This window comes from Somniosus microcephalus, unplaced genomic scaffold, assembly GCF_052327205.1.
Source record: "Somniosus microcephalus isolate GS21.2 unplaced genomic scaffold, FLI_Smic_1.0 unresolved_chr7, whole genome shotgun sequence".
NCBI lineage: Eukaryota > Metazoa > Chordata > Chondrichthyes > Squaliformes > Somniosidae > Somniosus > Somniosus microcephalus.
In genome coordinates, this window is record NW_028225185.1 from 47,078,643 (window position 1) to 47,098,584 (window position 19,942).

At 43.3% G+C, this 19,942-nt stretch overlaps 1 protein-coding gene across 1 annotated transcript; it reads right to left on the reverse strand.

Annotated features, from left to right (window-relative positions):
• Positions 1–4,264: 4,264 nt before the first annotated feature.
• On the reverse strand, positions 4,265–13,199 carry LOC147086881 (Fc receptor-like protein 5). The gene is made up of 4 exons (XM_085979076.1): positions 12,904–13,199; positions 11,901–12,206; positions 9,204–9,497; positions 4,265–6,675 (listed from the first exon to the last, which is right to left on the reverse strand). The coding sequence occupies exons 1-4, from the start codon at positions 13,190–13,192 to the stop codon at positions 6,374–6,376; spliced, it is 1,191 nt and encodes a 396-aa protein (XP_085835202.1). The 5' UTR covers positions 13,193–13,199; the 3' UTR covers positions 4,265–6,373.
• Positions 13,200–19,942: the final 6,743 nt, after the last annotated feature.

Here is a 19,942-nt window from a genome sequence, read left to right on the forward strand (position 1 = left end):
GCAATCATAATATGATACAATTCTTCATTAAGTTGGAGAGTTAAGTTTTTGATTCAGAGACTAGGGTCCTGAAATTAAATAAAGGAAACTACGATGGTATGAGGTGTGAGCTGGGTAGGAATAATTGGGGAATGCTACTCAAAGGGTTGACGGTGGATAGGCAATAGCAAACATTTAAAGATCGCATGGATGAACTACAGAATTTGTTCATCACTGTTTGGCATAAAAGTGTAACAAAAAATGTGAATCAAACGTGGCTAACAAGGGGAATTAGTGATAGCATAACATCCCAGGAAAGGACATATAAATTGGCCAGAAAAAGCAGCAAACCTGAAGATTGGGAGCAATTTAGGATTCAACAATGGAGGACAAAGGGAATAATTAAGAGGGGGAAATAGAGTATGAGAGTAAGCTTTCAGGGAGCATAAAAACTGACTGTAAAAGCTTCTGTAGATATGTGAAGAGAAAAAGATTGGTGAAGTCAAGCGCAGGTCCCTTGCAGTCAGAATCAGGGGAATTTATAATGGGGAACAAAGAAACGGCAGGCCAATTAATTACATACTTTGGTGCTGTCTTCGCAAAGGAGGAAACAAATAACCTCCGAGAGATGTTAGGGAACATAGGCTCTAACGACGGGCAGTAACTGAATGAAATCAGTATTTGTAGGGAAATGGTTTAGCAAAATTGACGGGATTGAAGGCCGGTAATTCCCCAGGACCTGATAATCTACATCCTAGGGTATTCAAGGAAGTGGCCCTAGATATAGTTGATGCATTGCTGGTAGTCTTCCAAAATTCTATAGATTCTGGAGCAGTTCCCATGGATTGGAGGTTAGCTAATGTTACCCCGCTATTCAAAAAAGGTGGTAGAGAGAAAACGGGGAATTATAGACCAGTAAGCCTGACTTCGGTAGTGGGGAAAATGCTGGAGTCCATTATAAAAGATGTAATAGCAGAGCACTTGGAAAACAGTGACAGGATCGGACAAAGTAAACATGGATTTACAAAAGGTAAATCGTGCTTGTCTAATCTACTGGAATTTTTTGGTGGATGTAACTTGGAAAATAGATAAGGGAGAACCAGTAGATCTGGTGTATTTGGACTTTCAGAAGGCTATCGATAAGGTTGCACATAAGCGATTAGCACATGGAATTGGTGGCAAGGTACTGACTTGGATAGAGAACTGGTTTGCAGACAGGAAGCAAAGTGTTGGAATAAACGCATCTTTTTCCAAGTGGCAGGCAGTGACTAGCCGGGTACCGCAGTGATCGGTCCTAGGACCCCAGCTATTCACAATGGCCCAGAAATTAGGTTCGGGGGCTTGCCGCGTGTGCAAGCCCCCAATGTGCACGTATCCGGTGCTCCTGCCATTCTGCTCCCGGGACGCTTGCAATTCCTGTTTTCAGTTGATTACTCCCGGGCAGCGTCTGACGTGACACCACCCAGGAGTACAGCCAGCGCGAAGCCTCGAGCGCGGAGTCTAAGTTGGACACGCCCCTTGAGGTCTCCTTACCATAGGCCACGCCCCCAATTTTTAACACATGCTGCAAAGCAATTTTACATGCAGAGCAGCATTTTAAATAATTTTTTTGTATTTTTATTCATCTTTAGCTAACTTTTATAAAGTTTTAAATACTTTTACATTATTTTGAAGAATGTAAAGTAGTTTTAAACAGAATTAAAGCGTAGTTATTTTGATGAGCCGGCTGGGATCACGTGGGCGCTGGGCAAACAATGGGATGTTGCAAAAGTTCATTCATGAGTTTGATAGTAAGAACTGTCAAAATCATGAAAACTCAGGGCGCCCAAAACAGCACTTAAACTACAACTAAAAGTTAAAAAACATTCCATTAAATAAATGAACTATGAATAACTGTAAAAAAAACCTAATTTAAACAATTAATCAAAGTTTTGAAAAAAATAATTTTTTAACAAATCGGTTCTAAAAATACACTTAACTTACTGTAAATTCTTTCAAAATAATAAACCTTTTGAAAAAAATGTCTAAATTGTATTAATAGACCACTTACCTGTAAAACTAAGTACTTACATCTGTTTTTTTCAAACGCAAAAACCGAAGGCCTTTACGCACGGGCAACTCTTTGCAAAAATAGGAATTTCAGTGCACAAGCACTGCACGAAACGTTCCGCCTCTAAACCCCTTGGTTCAGAGGACAAGAAATGATGGTTTACAGTGCATGCACTGTGCATCCTGACAACTGGCACTTCCATCAGGCCAACGTGTGACTACCCCTTCCATACTCATGCGTTGGGACCCGAATTACTGGGCCAATATGTATAAATGATCTAGACGAGGGAATTAGATGTAATATCTCCAAGTTTGCAGACGACACAAAGCTGGGTGGAGGGGTGTGCTGTGAGGAGGATGCTGAGAAACTCCAGTATGATTTGGACAGGTTGGGTGATTGGGTAGATGCATGGCAGATGCAGTATAATGTGGATAAATGCGAGGTTATCTACTTTGGTGGCAAAACCAGGAAGGCAGGTTATTATCTGAAGGGCAATAGATTGGGAGAAGGGGAAGTGCAACGAGATCTGGGTGTCCTTGTGCACCAGTTGCTGAAGGTAAACATGCAGTTGCACCAGGCGGTTAAGAAGGCAAATGGTATGCTGGCCTTCGTAGCGAGAGGATTCGAGTACAGGTACAAGGATGTCTTGCTGCAGTTGTACAGGGCCTTGGTGAGACCACACCTTGATTACTGTGTGCAATTTTGGTCGCCTTATCTGAGGAAGGATGTTCTTGCCATGGAGGGATTGCAGCAATGATTCACCAGACTGATACATGGGATGGCAAGAATTACGTATGAGTAGAGTTTGGGTCGATTGAGCTTACACTCGCTGGTGTTTAGATGAATGAGAGAGGATCTCATTGAAACTTATAAAATTCTAACAGGACTAGACAGACCAGATGCAGGAAGGATGTTCCGGTGGCCGGGGAGTCCAGAACCAGGGGTCACAGTCTAAGGATAAGGGGTAAGCCATTTACGACAGAGATGAGGAGGAATTTATTCACTCAGAGAGTGGTGAATCAGGCATTCTCTACCACAGAAGACAGTTGAGGCCAATTCATTAAATATGTTCAAGAAGGTGTTAGATGTATTTCTTAAAGCTAAATAATCAAGGAATAAGGGGAGATGGCAGGGAGAGCGTACTGGACTTGAATGATCAGCCATGATCTCATTGAATGGCGGAGCTGGCTCGAGGTGCTGAATGTCCTACTCCTGCTCCTATCTTCTATGTTTCTATATTTATGAGAGTGTGGATATCGCTACCACTTGGAATGGCTGAGGCAAATAGTGTGGATACATTTAAGGGGTCGCTCGATACACACATGTTGGAGAAGGGAATGGAATAATATGCAGATAGGATGAGATGAAGTATTGTGGTAGCCGGCTCGTGTGGAGCTTAAATACCGGCTTACACCAGCTGGGCCGAATGGTTCGTTTCTCTGGTGTAAATTCTATGTCATTCTATGTAATGCAATAATGCTCCCTTTCCACAACTGTAAATGCCGAATGTTTACCCCATTCTTCAAAGACGCTGTCGAGGGCTGAGCGTAGGGAGCCTCTCTGTGAAATATAAACACTGATCATTGAAACCAGTTACATTTATTGATAAAATACCAAGATCGTTGAATAGACATATTAACAATCTGCATTTCTCTTCACTGACCTGCTATTGTGACCGTCACTGTGGCACTGATCTGGGACCATAACCACCTGTTAATGACAGCGGTTCGATATTGGCAATGGTACCGCCCTCCTTGGTTTGTTTCATTAACCAGGAATGTTCCAACGTTGTTCTTTGTGACGATTTGAGAAGTGTTCAGCCGCTGATTGTCTTTGTAAAAATAGATTTCACCGTTATCCTCTCTGTTCACTGTGCAGGTAATGGTGACCGTCTGTCCCTCTACATACACCCCAGTCGGTTGATCAAGAGATATCAAAGGCGGTGTTAGCGGATCTATCGTAAAATAAATGGAAAGTACAACAGAAATACGTTTCTGCATTTTCTTGTGCCATGAAGTTTGGTAAATCGCTAATGATTGTGACGTGTTAAAGTGAAATGTTTGCATTGGCGACTGAGATTCTACAAAAGTGGAATTGATGGTTTCAAAATTAAGTTGGACAGAAAATAAACCATCTGGGGAACCTTTTCCAAAATCTGGGCTTATCGCTGAAATGTTCTTCTGTGATAACAGAAGGGTTATAATAAAAATAATTATAATCAATTTTATTGTCATTGTTAGTGCACAAGTGCATCCAACGAAATGTTGGCTTGCGGCTCCCGAGAGTGTACATTTAGATTAAGACATTTAAACATTCAACATACATTTGGCTTGTAATACATTAACATAAACATAACCATAATAAAGTGCATTGGCAGATGTGCAGGCTTTAGAGTTTATTTGTGGAGTTCAGTAGGATGACAGCCCTGGGAAAGAGGCTGTTCCTAAATCTGGTCGTACGGGTGCAAATGCATCTGTAGCGTCTCCCAGATGGCAGGAGAGCGAACAGACTGTGGCTGGGGTGGGTAGGGTCTTTGATGATGGTCCGTGACCTCCATAAACAGCGTTTCTGGAATATGTGCTCTATGGTCGGTAGCCGGGTGCCGGTAATGCATTGGGCAGTTTTGACAACCCGCTGCAGGGCTTTCCGGTCATAGTAGCTACAGCTGCCATGCCATACTGTGATACAGTTCGTGAGGATGCTCTCTATTGTGCAGCGGTAAAAGTTAGAGAGGATCAGGGGTGACAGGTTACATCCCTTCAGCCTCCTTAGGAAATATAGGTGCCGCTGGGCATTCTTCACCACAGAGGAGGTATTGAGGGACCAGGAGAGGTCTTCTGTGATGTGGAATCCGAGGAACTTAAAGCTGTCCACCCTTTCCACCACATCCCCATTGATGTGAATGGGGGTGTGACTTCCGCCTTTAGACTTCCTGAAGTTGGTTTGAAATTCATTTTTCTTCTAATTTGGTCGAGCCATAAGCTGATTAAAAGGCGTGAGCAGTTCCCACAAACTGTGGCGATTCGCATTTCCCATAAAATATTTCTGTGTTGCTGAGCTCTCGGATGTGGGCGTCGCTGGCAAGGACAGAATTTAGTGGCCAAGCCCAGTTGACCTTGGGAAGATGGTGGTCAGCCTTCTGCTTGAATCCACTTGTGCTCCCACAATGCTGTTCGGTACTGATATCCAGAACTTTCACCCAGCGACGATGAAGAATCGCCAGATATATTTCCAATTCAGGATGGTGAGTGACTTCGAGGTGGAATGAGGAATTGATGTTGTTCCCATGCAGCTACTGGAATCGTCCTTTCTGATGAAGGAGGTCGCGAGTTTGTGTGGTGTACTCGAAAGTCAATCCATTGAGGGATATGGATACCTATAATGTACTTTAGTTAAAATATTTCACATAAAAGCATAATTTTGAAAGTCTCATTCTGCAGTTTCGGTTATCTGACTGAGAATCTGTAATCTGACAAGGCCAGACAGTCTGGCGGTGCCTCATGAGGTGAATGTACACTCAGTGGATTAAAACATCTGGCAGGATGAAGCCATTTGATATTAAACGTTTCACTGTGGTAGTTCCAGAGATTTAGGGGTAAAGTTGGGCATCAGGGACATAGGTTGTGTGATGATAACAGACAGCCTGCGGTCCGCCTCAGATGGTCTGTCCTTCACATCGCAAATTACCGGGTCTCTCAGCTACATAACACAGCATTCCCTCAGTACTCAGTTACAGTGGAAATTGTAATCTAGCACAATATTGCAGTCCATTCAAAAAAATGGAGGGTAGAATTGCACGGAGAGTAAAAGGGGTGGCCAATCCCTAGCCACCACTTTCCCGCCTGGAGGATGCAGTTAAACTTACCCTCCAAGTGTCGATGTGGGATGCGAGCTCATGTTTAGCGTTGAGGTTGAATTCACTAAATTCTGATGAAATGGAGCATAAATTAATTTCGTACAATAGCCTAAAACAAGAAATAGCTCATCGTCAGCCCGTTTTATACATTGCTGGATTTCCATTCCCATTGCCTACAATGGAATCAGAAATCGGGTGGGTGGGAAATTGGAGGAGGATTCACCTCCACCCTTTTTGCGTTACCACGCGTGACGATGTTCATCCCCTTATCGGTAACGCTCTTTGCTGGTAATAGATACACAGCTGGTGCATGAAGGGCCCAGTTTTACAGCGATCCTGCCTGGAGTTGAGCAATACGATCAAAATCCATTCGGTTACTTCCTCTCTCCTAATATTAACCCATTCATGTTATTACAGTGATTAAAGCATGATTTTATAAAAATACCAAGAGCGATGAAAAGTAACTTATTAAAAATCTCTGCTCCATGTCATTCACCTGCTACAGTGACCATCCCTGACTCGCTGCGATTAGATTCTAGCCACCTTCCCTTGACAGAGGTTCCATATTGGCACTGGTACCGCCCTCCTTCGTCTTTACTGGTAACCGGGAATATTCCAATGTTGTCCTTTGTGATGGTTTGAGCGGAGTACAGCCACTGATTATCTTTGTAAAAGTAAAAGGTTTTATTGCGATAATCTCCTCTCATGGTGCATGTAACGCTAACTGTCTCTCCTATTACATACACTGCAGTCGGTTGATCAACTGATATCACTGGCGGTGTTAGCGGATCTGTGGTAAAATAAATGGAAAAAACATTTAGAAATGTTGCCTCATTTTCAAGGTTGGGATCTCAATGGTGATTGCACTGTGTTCAAGCGCAGTTTCACTTTAGATACAAAGATTTCACAAAAGGGGAGTTCGGGATTTCATTACAGAGAAGCAAAGAAAGGCTTGTGTTTCTATCGCGCCTTTCATGAACTCGGGACGTCCCAAAGCGCTTTACAGCAAATGTAGTACTTTTGAAGAGTCGTCGCTGTTGCGCTGTAGGAAATCAGATGACAGAGCCAAATAATCTAACTCAGCTCCAGTTCTGTGTCCAAAGTCCGGTTTTAGACCGGAGATATTACTCTGGGATATGAGCAGAACAAAGAAATGTTTGCTTTGAAATGCCCAATGCTGCTAACTGAAAATGCGATGAACCACAGCGAGCCTGCTGATGTCAAAGCTCACAATAATGTAGTGATTTATAAAATTTCGACCTAGCGAGGAAGAAGGAACAGCGCTATTTGTCCAAGTCAGGACGGTGTGTGACTTGGAGGGAAAATTGAAGTTGTTGGTGTTCTCATGCGCCTGCTGCCCTTGTTCTTCTAGGTGCAGATGTCGCCGGTTTGGGAGGTGCTGCCGAAGAAGCTTTGGCGAGTTGCTGCTGTGCATCTTCTGGATAGTACACACTGCAACCACGGTACGCCGGTGGTGGACGGAGTGAATGTTTAAAGTGGAGCAGGAGGTGCCAATCAAGCGGGTTGCTTTGACCTGAATGGTGTTACGCTTCCGGAGTTCGAGCTTCTCTCATCCAGGCAAGTGGAGAGTATTCCATCACACCTTCCCCTTCCCCTTCGCCCGGCTTCTTCCAGTGCAAGCGCAGGAGATGCAGAACAAAAATGTCCTTTTACCTCCTCCCTTCCCATTGTCCAGGGCCCCAAAAATCCCTTCCAGGTGAAACAGCGATTTAATTGTATTCTTGCAATTTAGTATACTGTATTCGCTGCTCACTTGTGGACTCCTATACATTGGGGAGGCCAAACGCAGATTGGATGACCGCCTTGAGGAAGAACTCACTTCAGTCCGTAAGTGTGACTCCGAGCTTCGATTGCCTGACACTTTAATTCTCCGCTCTACTCCCAGTCAGACCTCACCGCCCTCGGCCCCTCAGACTGTTCCAATGAAGCTCAACGTAAGCTCGAGGAACAGCAGCTTATCTTTGGTTTAGGCACATTAGAGACTTCTGGACTCAACACCGAGTTCAACAACTTCAGGCCATAAATTCTGCCCCTATTTTTTTTCCATTTATTCTTCCTCTCACATGGCAGCTTTCTTTCGTTCTGCCATTGCCATTTACACTTCATCTAGAGCTATTTTTTTCTTAACTTGTCCCATTAACATCTAGTTTTTTCTTGCACCATCATCCCTTTTGTCTCTGAAGCTCTCCTGCCTTCCATCCTATCACAGACCTTCCCTTTTGTTCTTTCCTACCTTCCCCCTTTCCCTACCCATTTACTTGCTTTAAAACCTGCTACACCTCCATCTTTTTTCCAGTTCTGACGAGGGTTTATCGATCTGAAACGTTAACTTTGTTTCTCTCGTCGCTGATGCTGCCTGACCTGCTGAGTATTTCCAGCATTTTCTGATTTTATTTCAGACTTCCTGCATCCGCAGTATTTTTCATTTGTGTTCCTCACACTCCTGATTGCGCCATTCAGATGGCCAGAAGACACTCCTGAGTCAGTAGTTGATATATTCACTGCAGAATTACTCGCCTCTGTCCTGCTATAGTAGCCAAGATGTTTATGCGGAGAGAAATTTGGAGTTGGTGGTATTGGAGGGGAATTTGGATGTGATGTTTTTTGAGGGGAATTTGGAGTTGATTGTTTTGAGGGTAAATTTCGATGTGATGCGGTTCCCATTCTCTTGCTGTCCTTTACCTTCTGGGTGGTGGCGGTTGCGGGTTTGTGAAGTGCTGCCGAAATACAATGCAGAGAGATATGGAAACTCACAATGTTATAAAAGTAAAAAATAATCTTTTATAACAGGATCATTTTGAAAGTCTCGGCACGCAGATTCTGTTCTCTGACAGAGAAACCTGTAAATTGGCAAGGCCAGTCAGTCTGGAGGGTTTCTGGAGGTGGCACTACACTCAGTGGAGTTAAACCACTGGCACCCTGATGTCATTGTTGGACTGAACATTGATAGTTCATACATGTAGGCGGTCATATTTTGTTAGGTGGCTCCTTGAAACGATTCGAATTTACACACATAATTACATGGAAAGCAAAATCAGGCTGAGCATCCACGATTTTCAACCCCTTAACTCCAGCAACGCTCATTTCCGGAAATGGATAAGCAGCAGGTAACTGCAGGGCCCAGTGTTACATGAATCCTGTCTAGAATTGAGCAATAAGATCAAAACCCATTCAGTCATCTTCCGCCATCCTAATAATAAACCATTTATTTTGTTACAGTGATTAAAGCATGAATTTATAAAAATACCAAGAGCGATTAAAAAAGCATATGGCAAACCTCTCTTCCCTGACACTCACCTGCGGTAGTTACCTTTACAGACTCGCTGAGTTGTGATTGAAACCGCCTTCGATTATGGAAGGTTTCATATTTGCACTGGTACCGCCCTCCTTGCTCTGCACTGGTAACCGGGAATGTTCCAATGTTGTCTTTTGTGACGATTTCAGATCCGTACATCGGTCGGTTATCTTTGTAAAAGTAGAAGGTTTTCTTATGATCCTCTCCGGTCACGGTGCAGGTAATGTTGACCATCTCTCCTACTATATACAGCCCAGTCGGTTGATCAAGAGATATCACTGGTGTTGTTGGCGGATCTTTGGTAAAATACATGGAAAGTATATTAGAAATGCATCTGCGCATTTTCATGTACAGTGCAAGGTTGGGAACACAATGATGATTGTGTGGTGTTGAAGTGCAGTTTCACATCGGATACAAAGATTCCACAAAAGTGGAGTTCGCAATTTGATTACAAATACACGAAGAAATACTTGCATTTTTAGAGCGCATTTCATGACCTCGGGACATCCCAAAACGCTTCACAGCCACTTTCGAAGTGTAGTTGCTGTAGTACTGTAGCAAATGAAATGGCAGAGCCAAAGAACCTAATCAGCTCGAGTTCCCTGTCCAAATCCGGTTTAGGCCAGAGATTTTACCATGGGATACGAGTGGAACAAGGAAATGGATGCTTTAAAATCCCGATAGGCTAATTTTGCCGAGGTGAAGATGCGATCAGAAAGAGTGAAAGTCTCCATTATCCCTGCACTGTGACCGGCACCAGTGCAAGTATGAAACCTCTGCCAAGGGAACGCAATTAGAACCCAATCTCAGTGAGGCTGTGACGGTCACACATTTCAAATAATCGTGCTGTTTTGGTGGGCCCGCAATTATTGTTATCATTACCATTGTGGTACCTGCTGGCATGGCCGCTAAGTACTGCCCATCAGAAGGTTTCCCTTTACTAGCTGATCGGTGGCCTTCTAAGTGAACCACAGCGATTCCATTGCGGTCAAAATGCACAACAATGTTGTTAGGTAGTGAGTTCTACGATTTGGAAATAGCGAGGATAAAGGAACAGTATTATATGTCCAAGTCAGGATGGTGTGTGGCGTGGAGGAAAGCTTGGAGGTGATGGTGATCTAATGCACCTGCTGCTCTTGGCCTTCTAGGTACTAGAGGTCGCGGGTTAGGGAGGTGCTGCCGAAGAAGCCTTGGCGAGTTGCTGCAGTGCATCTTGTAAATGGTATAAACTGCATCTACGGTATGCTGGTGGTGGAGGGAGTGAATGTTATGATGGTTCATGGGGTGCCAATTTAGCGGGCTGCCAGGTCTTGGATGATGTCAAGGCTTCTGAGTGTTCTTGGAGCTGCACTCATCCAGGCAAGTGGAGAGTATTCCATCAAACTCCTGACTTGTGCCGTGTAGCTGGTGGAAAGGCTTTGCGAATTAAGGAGGTGATTCATTCACCATATAATTCTTGGGCTCCGACCTGCTCTGGTAGCCACGGTCTTTATGTGCAGGGGCATTTGGAGCACTCGAATTTTTGAAGTGCTGCCGAACGGAAATACAGATAGAGATATGGGCCCAGATATTCCGATCGCACTGCAATCTGGAACAATCTGTGACCTTACATGAGGGCTCCCGGCAGGCGCACAATTCCACTGCTGGGCCTCTTCAAACTGCCGGTGTGCAGGGCTGACCTAATCCAGAGGCGCAGGTAGTTCACAGCATACCTAGGATCACGTGGGCCATGGGGAGCCAATTAAAGTAGGGAATCTTCCATCATACATTTGACAGGAAGACCTGTCAAATATATGATTCGGGATCATCCCCAAAACATAGTAACTCTTGAAATACATTTTTTTAAAAAGCACATTTTAAAATGACTTGAAATTCCAATAAATTAACTATTTTAAACAAAACTGTACATTTTGTGGAAAAAGTAATTAAAGTTTTTTACTGGGCTAAAAATAAACTTACCTTTTTTTAAAGTATTTTTAAATGATAAATGATGGGGAAAATTTATTTTTTTACTTTTTTCAACTCTTATCCTGCTTTTACCAGGCGGAAGAAGTGTAAGTGTTTTCTACGGGCAGAGGCTCTCCAAAAAGCGGAACTATCCGCCTTCAGAGGCCCTCCCCCAGGTAGCTGGAGGATCTCTCAAGAGCTTTCTTGACAGATCGGAAATGTCGGTTTACAGCGCATGCAAAGTGCTTGCCTAAAACCGGCATTGCATATGTCCCTACGGGTGGGTACACAGCGGTCGGGAGGTCGGGCCCATCGAAACCCAAAATGTAATTAGATTACAATGTCATGCATAACATGATCATTTTCATAGTCTCAGCACGCTGACTTTGTTCTCTGGCAGCGAAACCTGTAATGTGTCAAGTCCAGTCAGTCTGGTTGGTTCTTGAAGTGATGCTAAATTCTGTGGCGTTAAATCTCTGGCGCCGTGCTGTCATTGTGTTACTAAACATTCTTAGTTTAAACATTTAGCGGCTAAAAATTTTCGTAGGCGGATCCGTGAAACAGGTGATCTCGATTCGATTTTACACATAATTAAATGGAAAACAAAAAGGTGGGGCACAAAACAAGCGGCGGCGTCGCCATTGCCCGTGTTATGATACCTCAGGGACACATTTCATTCTCTTATATTGTCATTAAGTTAAAGACAAGCAATGATATCAGATTTTCATAGAGCGAAATTAATTGAATCTTACCCACTACCGTTACCTCCACGGTAATACTTCGGCCTGAGTTTATCTGCCGTTGTGATATTGTTTTCTTATACAAACAGGAGTAGTCTTCTGATCCGGTCTCCAGACTGTCCGTGATGTCAAAGGTGACCATGTATTCCCATGGCTGGGCTGCGTACGTTTTGATTAGGTTATTTTGGCCTCCTCTGTACAAATAGAAAGTGCTCCCTGAATATGGAGACCAGGCTCGACAGGTAACTCTGACCATCTCCCCTCTCACAAATACTTTATCGTGACGGTTAAGAGTTATTGTCGGTTTGAGAGGGTAAGCTGTGAGGATAACAAGGAAACACATTAATGTTAAACCCAAGAACCCGCTGGGCAGGAACGGGTCCGCTGCCCGATTTTCACCCTGGACTATTTTACTCTCCTCGAAGTCAAGTGAAAGTAAATTACGATAGGTTGTGAAGCGATCATCCGGCCTGATTTTACACTGCAGGAACGTCAATGGAATATTAAAATCGGGCAGAGTGTAAAATGGGAGGCTGACCTGAAACCAACTCTTTCCCGCTTGGTGGATTACATCACAATTACCCACCAATTCTCACCATGAGCTGTGAGCTGGAAAGATACCAAGACAATTTATCTGACCACCGGCCATGTTTCTGCTGAGTGAGTGGAGATTAAAGTGCCACCAATGAGATCGGATATAAACAAATGTAAATGACAATCGGAAAAAAAGGCCGGCCGATTCACTTTCGCCCGTTTTGCTCGACCGCCCGAGACAAATTTCATCCGCAATATCTCAGTAATACTGTTGCTGGCAGTAGATGCACATCGGGTGAATTCAGGGCCTATTGTTACATGGATTCTGTCAAGCTTTGAGCAAAGAGTTTGAAAGCCATTCGGTATTACTCGTCTCTCCTATTAATAAACATTTCATGTTGTTACAGTGAATAAAACATGGATTTTTCAAATACCAAGCGCATTGAATAGACATGTTAATAAACTGTCCCCAGTCACTCACCTGCTATAGTCAGCATCACAGCCTCGCTGAGCTGGGAAAAAAACCGCATTCCATTCAAGGAGATTCCATATTTGCATTGGTATTGGTACCGACTTCCGTGTTCATAATAGGTAATGTGGATTGTTAAAGTGTTGGCCTTTGTGGCGATATGATCAGAGGATAGCAGTTGACCATCTCTGTAAAAGTTGAAGGTATCATATTGATAATCTCCGGGCACTGTGCAGGTAATGGTAACCGTCTCTGGTTTTACATAAACCCCAGTCGGTTGATCAAATGATATCACAGGCATTGTCAGCGGATCTATGGTAAAATAAATGGAAGAACAATTAAAAATGGAACTGCGGATTTTCATGTACAGCAGAAGGTAAATAATTAAATTGTCCAGTGCTTGAGGGAAGTGTTTGCATTGGGGACTGAGATTCCACAAAAGGAGATAAAGCGATTTGATTTCTTAACAGCAACAAGGAAAGGTTGCATTTTTTAGCACCTTTCAGGAATTCAAAACTTCCCAAAACACTTCAGAGCCAATGAAGTACTTTTGAAGTGGAGTCACAGCTGCAATGTAGGAAATCAAATGTCAGGGACAAAGAAAACAAATCAACTGCGGTACTCTTTCGAGATTCAGATGTTGGGCCAGAAATTTTACTCTGGGATTGAAGCGGAACAAGAAAATGGTTAATTTGAAATCACTATTCCTGCTCATTTAGCCGAGGTGAAAATAAGATTAAAAAGAGTGGGCGTTTCCATTAATCTCTGCTGATTCGCATTTGAAGCAGTGGGCCCACAAAATGGTCTATGAAACCTATTTCCAATTAGTCTCATGCACTACTCTTTCCCCATATCCATGTATCTATTCAGTTTGCAGGTAATTATCCAATTCCATTTGGAGGTTAATATTGAATCTGTTTCCACCACCATTTCAGGCAGTGCATTCCAAATCATATCAACTCGCTGTGTGAAACAATTCTCTTTATTTCCTGCCTGGTACTTTTACCAATTAATATAAATCTGTGTCCTTTTGGTCACAGTTTCTTTTTATTTTTACTCATAATAACACAACTATTGATTATTCCCTTACAGTTTTCTGCACTAAGGATATAACCACACATTATCTAGTCTCTCAACTTAAAATACCGAGGGGTATAAGGAACAGCCCTGTTGCACAATGCTATGTGATGGGTAGAAGAGAGAAATAGAGAAAGAGCAGGAGAGATAGTGGCAGGGACAGACAAGCACAGTGTGATAGGGGGAGACAGAGTGAGACGAAGAGAAAGGTACCATCCAGAGAGCGGTTGGAAAACTGAATGAGTTAAAGGGACCCGCAAAAGACCTGGAAGAGAGGGGGCTAGAAAGAGAATGCGATGGAGAGAATGAATAATTGGAGTGGGCAAGAAACAGAGCGAAAAGGACATCGCGAGAAGCACTGAGCAAGGGAATAGGAGGGAATCAGCGAGACTGAATAAAGGAGAAAAAAGAGAGTGAGGGCGAAAAGGTAATGATACAGAATCATAGAGTCAGAGAGTCATAACGTCAAAGAAGGAGGCCATTCGGCACATCGAGTAAGTGCCGGCCCTCTGTAGAGCAATCCATTCAGTCCCATTCCCCCGCTATATCCCCGTAGCCCTGCAAGTTTAGTTCCATCAAGAGCCCAGCCAGAATCCTCTTGAAATCATTGAAAGTCTCTGCTTCCAACTCTTCAATCGGCAGTGAGTTCCATGTCCTCAACACTTGCTGCATAAAAAATGTTTTCCTCACATCCCCCTGTATCGTTTGTCCAAAACATCAAATCTTTGTCCCAGAGTCTTTGTACCGTCAACTAGTGGGAACAGACTTTCCCTGTTTAGCCTATCCAAACCCGTCATAATTCGTACAACTCACACTCATTTGCTCTAATATAAAGAAATCCAGCTTCTCCAAACTGTACTGGAAGCTAAGATCCCCCGATTCCCGGAACCATTCTGCTAAATCTCCGCTGCACCCTCTCAAGATCCTTCACAAACTTCCAAAAGTGTGGTGACCAGAACTGGATGGAATACTCTAACCAGCGCTTAATAAAGGTTCAGCATAACTTCTGTACTTTTACACTCAATATCTCATACTCTTCCCTAACCACTATGCAATATGTCCTGCCATCTTCAGGGACCTATGCGCATTAACTCCCAGGTCCCTCTGGCCCAGCACATTCTTTAAAACTGTGCCATTAAGTGTTTATTGCCTCTCCCTGTTTCTCCTGCCAAAATGCATCACCCCACACTTCTCTTTATTACATTTTATCTTCTACTTGTCTGACCATTCTGCTAGCATTTCTGTCCTGTTGCAGTCGATTGATAATACCCTCAAGTTTGGTGCCATTAGCAAATTTAATGATTCAACTTTGTAGTGCAAAATTCAGGTCATTGATACATATCAAAAAAGCAGTGGCCCCAGCACTGACATTTCAGAATCACCACTATCTACCATCCTCCAGTCTGAAAAACAGCCATTTACCACAACTCGCTGTTTTCTGTCCTTAAGCCAATTGTTTATCCAAGCTGCCACTCACCCACCTATACCTTGAGCCATAATTTTGTTAACCAGTCTTCTTTCTGATACTTGTCAAACGCCTTCCCAAAATCCATGTATAAATATTTATAGCATTCCCTTCAACGATCCGCCCTGTTAATTTATCAAAAATGTCAATCAGATTAATCAAACATGATCTGTCTTTTACAAATCCGTGTTGGCTCTATTAATTAGCTTAAACCTTTAAAAGTGCCTGTTAATTTTTTCATTGAGTATCATTTCTAAAACTATCCAAAACCGATGTTAAACTGTAGTTATTTGATTGTCCTTACACCCTTTCTTGAACAATGGTCTCACTTTTGCCACTTCCCAATCCTCAGCCACCTTTCCCACATCTGGGGAAGATTGCAAAATTATGGAAATCTCTTCCACTATCTACTCATGAATTTCCATTAGCAAGCTGGGATGCCAGCCATCTGGACCAGGCGATTTATCCTCTCTAAGCCTACCCAGCCTTTCTAGTACATCCTGCCACTCAATTGACACCCTTCCGTTATTCTAACATGTCCACTGCTACCGATATTTTGTCAACATCTACCTCTTCAGTAAAAACCAATAGGCAGTACTCATTGACTCTTCTAAATTAGCTGTGCGCCTCTAACCATATATCACCTTCTTTGTCAGTAATCGGCGCCACCCTGCCTCTTACAACACGCTTAAAGTTTACATGCTGGAGGAAGATTTCTGGTTTCCCTTTTGTGTTAACCGCCATTCTAGTCTCATATTCTCTCTCTGCCAATCCTATTTTCATCTTCACTTCCCATCACAAATTAATATATTTGGTCCGGTTCTCCCTTGATGTATTCACCTGACATGCATCATACACCCTCATTTTTGATTCATCATATTCCCTATCTTGCTCGTTATCCAAGAAGCCCTTGCTTCGGTTCCCTTACCCTTCCTTCCTGTTGGAAAGTAACTAGCCTGTACTTGGAACAACTCCTCCTTAAAGATCAACCATTGTTCAGTTGCAGATTTTCCTGTCAGTCTTTGGTTCTATTTTAACCTGCCTAGATCCCTTCTCATCCCATTGAAGTTAGCCGTATTCCAGTTTAATTGTTCCACTCTAGATTGTTCATTGCACGTTTGCATTGCTAATCTAATTGTTGTGATACAATGATCACCCGTACACAAGTGTTCGAAAACAGGCACTTGGTCGACATGGCCCACCTCATTCCCCACCTTCAGATCCAGCAACGCCTCCTTCCTGGTTGGGCCAAGAACATACTGGTCAAGGTAATTCTCCTGAAAACATTTCCGAAATTCCACCCTCTCCTATCCCTTTACCGTAGCTGTATCCCAATCGAAAATTGGGTAATTAAAGTCTCCAAATATCACCACTCTAGATCACTTGCTCATCTCTGTGCTTTCCCTGCAGTTTTGCTCCGATACCTCCCTCCCTCTATTTGGAGGCCTAAAGAATACCCCCCACAGCTTGAGCTGTTTTAGCTCCTCAACATTGTGCATTTACGGACAGGTACTCTAAACCCATTTTTGAATTTTTAGTAGTCTTTCTTACTCTCCTCCTATTTAATATGGCACTACTACCGCCTCTAGTACTATCTGCTCTAGTACAATCCAACACTATTATTTTTATGCACCCTCGTATTCTTTTCTACTCCAAGCTATTTCAAACCCTTCCAAATAGCACAGGCAAACCTCCCTGCAAGAATATACCCCCAGCCCCTATGAGCTGTAACCAGCGCGGTTTTACAGGCACCAAATTCCACAGAAACGATCCCAATTCCTCTGGAATGTACAACCCTCTCTCCTGCACCATCTCCCCAGCCACGCATTCATCTGTTCGATCCCCCTATTCCTGTACTCACTAACACGTGGAACCTGGAGTAATCCAGAGACTACTGCCTTTGAGATCCTGCTTTTTAATCTATCTCCTAGTTCCCTAAACTTTACCTGCAGAAGCTCATCTCTCTTTCTGCCTACGTCATTGGTACCGATATGGGCAACGACCAAATTTGTTCACCCTTCCTGCTTAGAGTGTCCTGCAGCTGCTCAGTGACATCCTTCACCCTGGCAGCAGGGAGGCAAGATATCAACCTGGAGTAACAGCTGCGGCCGCAGAAACGCCTATCTGCTCCACTAACTATCGGATCTCCTACCACTATAGCTCTTCCAATAATTTTCATCTGCACCTGCGCAGCTGCTCGACCCTTGGTGCCGTGGACTTGTCTCTGGCTGCATGCCCCAGAGGAACCACCGCCCTCACCATTACTCAGAAAAAATACTGGTTGGAGAGCGTGATGCACTCACGAGACTCCTGCACTGTCTGCCTTGTCCCCTTCTACTGTTTAGCCGTCGCCCATTATAGTTCTGCCTGCAAATTCTTAAGCTCCGGGGTGACCACCTCCTGAAATTTTCTATGCTCGTAATTTTCAGCCTCGCAGATGCACCGCAGTAACTCCAGCTGCCGCTCAAACTCTGAAACCCGGAGCTCGAATTTCTGGAGCTGGCGACATGCGTCGTTCAGGCTATGCAAAGCATCCAGGATTTCCCACTTGGCACAGGGTGTGTGCTCTCCACGAGACCGAGCAGCCCTGCCACGCCTCCAGCTTTTAGATAAATTAATTAAATATTTCGTATAACCCACTGACCTTAGTTAAAGAATAAAAGGTTACAAACAGAAAAAATGTTAACGCTCAAAAACAGAAATGAACATCTAAAATAAACACTCACCAGCTACTCACCAATCTGCTCCTTCCCTAGTGCTGTTGTTTCCTGTTCACACTGACGTCACTCTTTTGAATGTTGCCTCTCATGTCCCGCTGCCGGTCCCACACATGTCTGCCTCGTCCAGATTCGGGCCTCCTCACAAATGGTTCGAAGATAGAGTATAAAACTGAGACAGAAAAGTTAATGAGAGAGAAAAAGTATAGAGAAATGGGAGGGTCGACAAAAATAAAAAGTAAGAGGAAAGTGGATCTGAGAGAAAGAGAAATAGCCAGATAGAAGACATACCTATGACACGTCCCTCAGCTCCCTGTATCGAGGATTTGCTAACTGAGCTACCAGTCCACCGCGAGAAACATCTCCCAAGTTGGTTCGGGATTTACTGCAAGCAGGTTGTCGGTTTAGCTGAGAAATTACGAGGAACTTCTTCACACAGGGAGTGCTGAGAATGTGAACTCGCTGCTCCATGGAGTGATTGAAGGAGATGCCATTGCTGCATCTACATGCAGGCTAGAATCAGACCCGAGGGAGGTGTGGGGGCAGGGCGGTAAGAGAATATTTAAATGTGCAGTAGGAACACTGGCAGAGACCACTGGGTTAGGACTGTCTGTTTCAGTAACACACTTTCTGTGTAATACTCTGTAATGAGCCCCGTACTGAGCGGTTCTCAATGAAACCCTTTGCAATATCAAATCAGTAAATATCTATTCATAGATTCCTACGCTGTCACAGCACAGAAGGAGGCCATTCGACCCATCTTGCTTGTGCCAGTTCCTGCAGTGAGCTAACCAAATAATCCCAATTCCCACATCCATGTTCTTTCCTCATAGACCAGCAAATCTTTCTTTTTCAAGTGCATATTGAACGTTATTTAAAGTACAATTGATTCTGGTTCCACCGCCCTTTCAATCAGTGCAGTCAACATGAGAAAAATTTGTTGCATATAAACATTCTCCACTTCTCCCGTTGTAAGTTGAAAATGTTGGGCCATCTCTTATTGTCTGGAATTAATGTGATATGTTACAATTCACATTTCTGAAATTATTAACACCCCAGCTAATTTCCCCTGAGCAACATCCTAGACAGCGTGGGCCTGTCTGTGAGTTAAGATTAACAGGACTATAGGGAATGACAGGATATTACCATAATATTCTCTTCGCACTGATATAAAGCAGCAAAATCATTGTTGCAATATTTTGATGTACAAACTATTTAGTTTGTTGTGCATTATTTCTTCTCTGTGTCGATTTAATGTGATTCAGTCCGCAACACAAATGGGGTACATCCTAGGTTGCTCAGGGGTGCAAGGTTGGAGAGTGCAGAAGCAGTGACCATATTCATTCATTGCTCCTTGATGGTGGTACTAGTGAACTGCAGCTTTGCAAATATTACACCGTTAGGGGAGAGGGATAAAATTGTTAACTACAAAACAATCACCTTGACATTAGTAGTGGGAAATCTACTGGAGACCATTATCAAGGATCAATTAAATCTCAATTGGAGAAAATGGTTTAATAAGGGACAGCCAGCACGGATTTGTTATTGTCAAATCGTGTCTGATTAACCCGATGGTGTTCCTTGATGAATTAACAGAGAGTATTGTTAAAAATCGTGCAGCAGATGTGGTATGTATCGACTTTCAAGAAAATATTGTAATAAAGTACCACATAACAGCTTTATTCAGTCAATAGAAGCACTTGAGATTAAAGGATGGTGATAGGAGTGGTATATAGGCCTCCAAATAGTAAAATAGAGGTTAGGGAGGGCATCACGAGGGAAATTAGAGAAG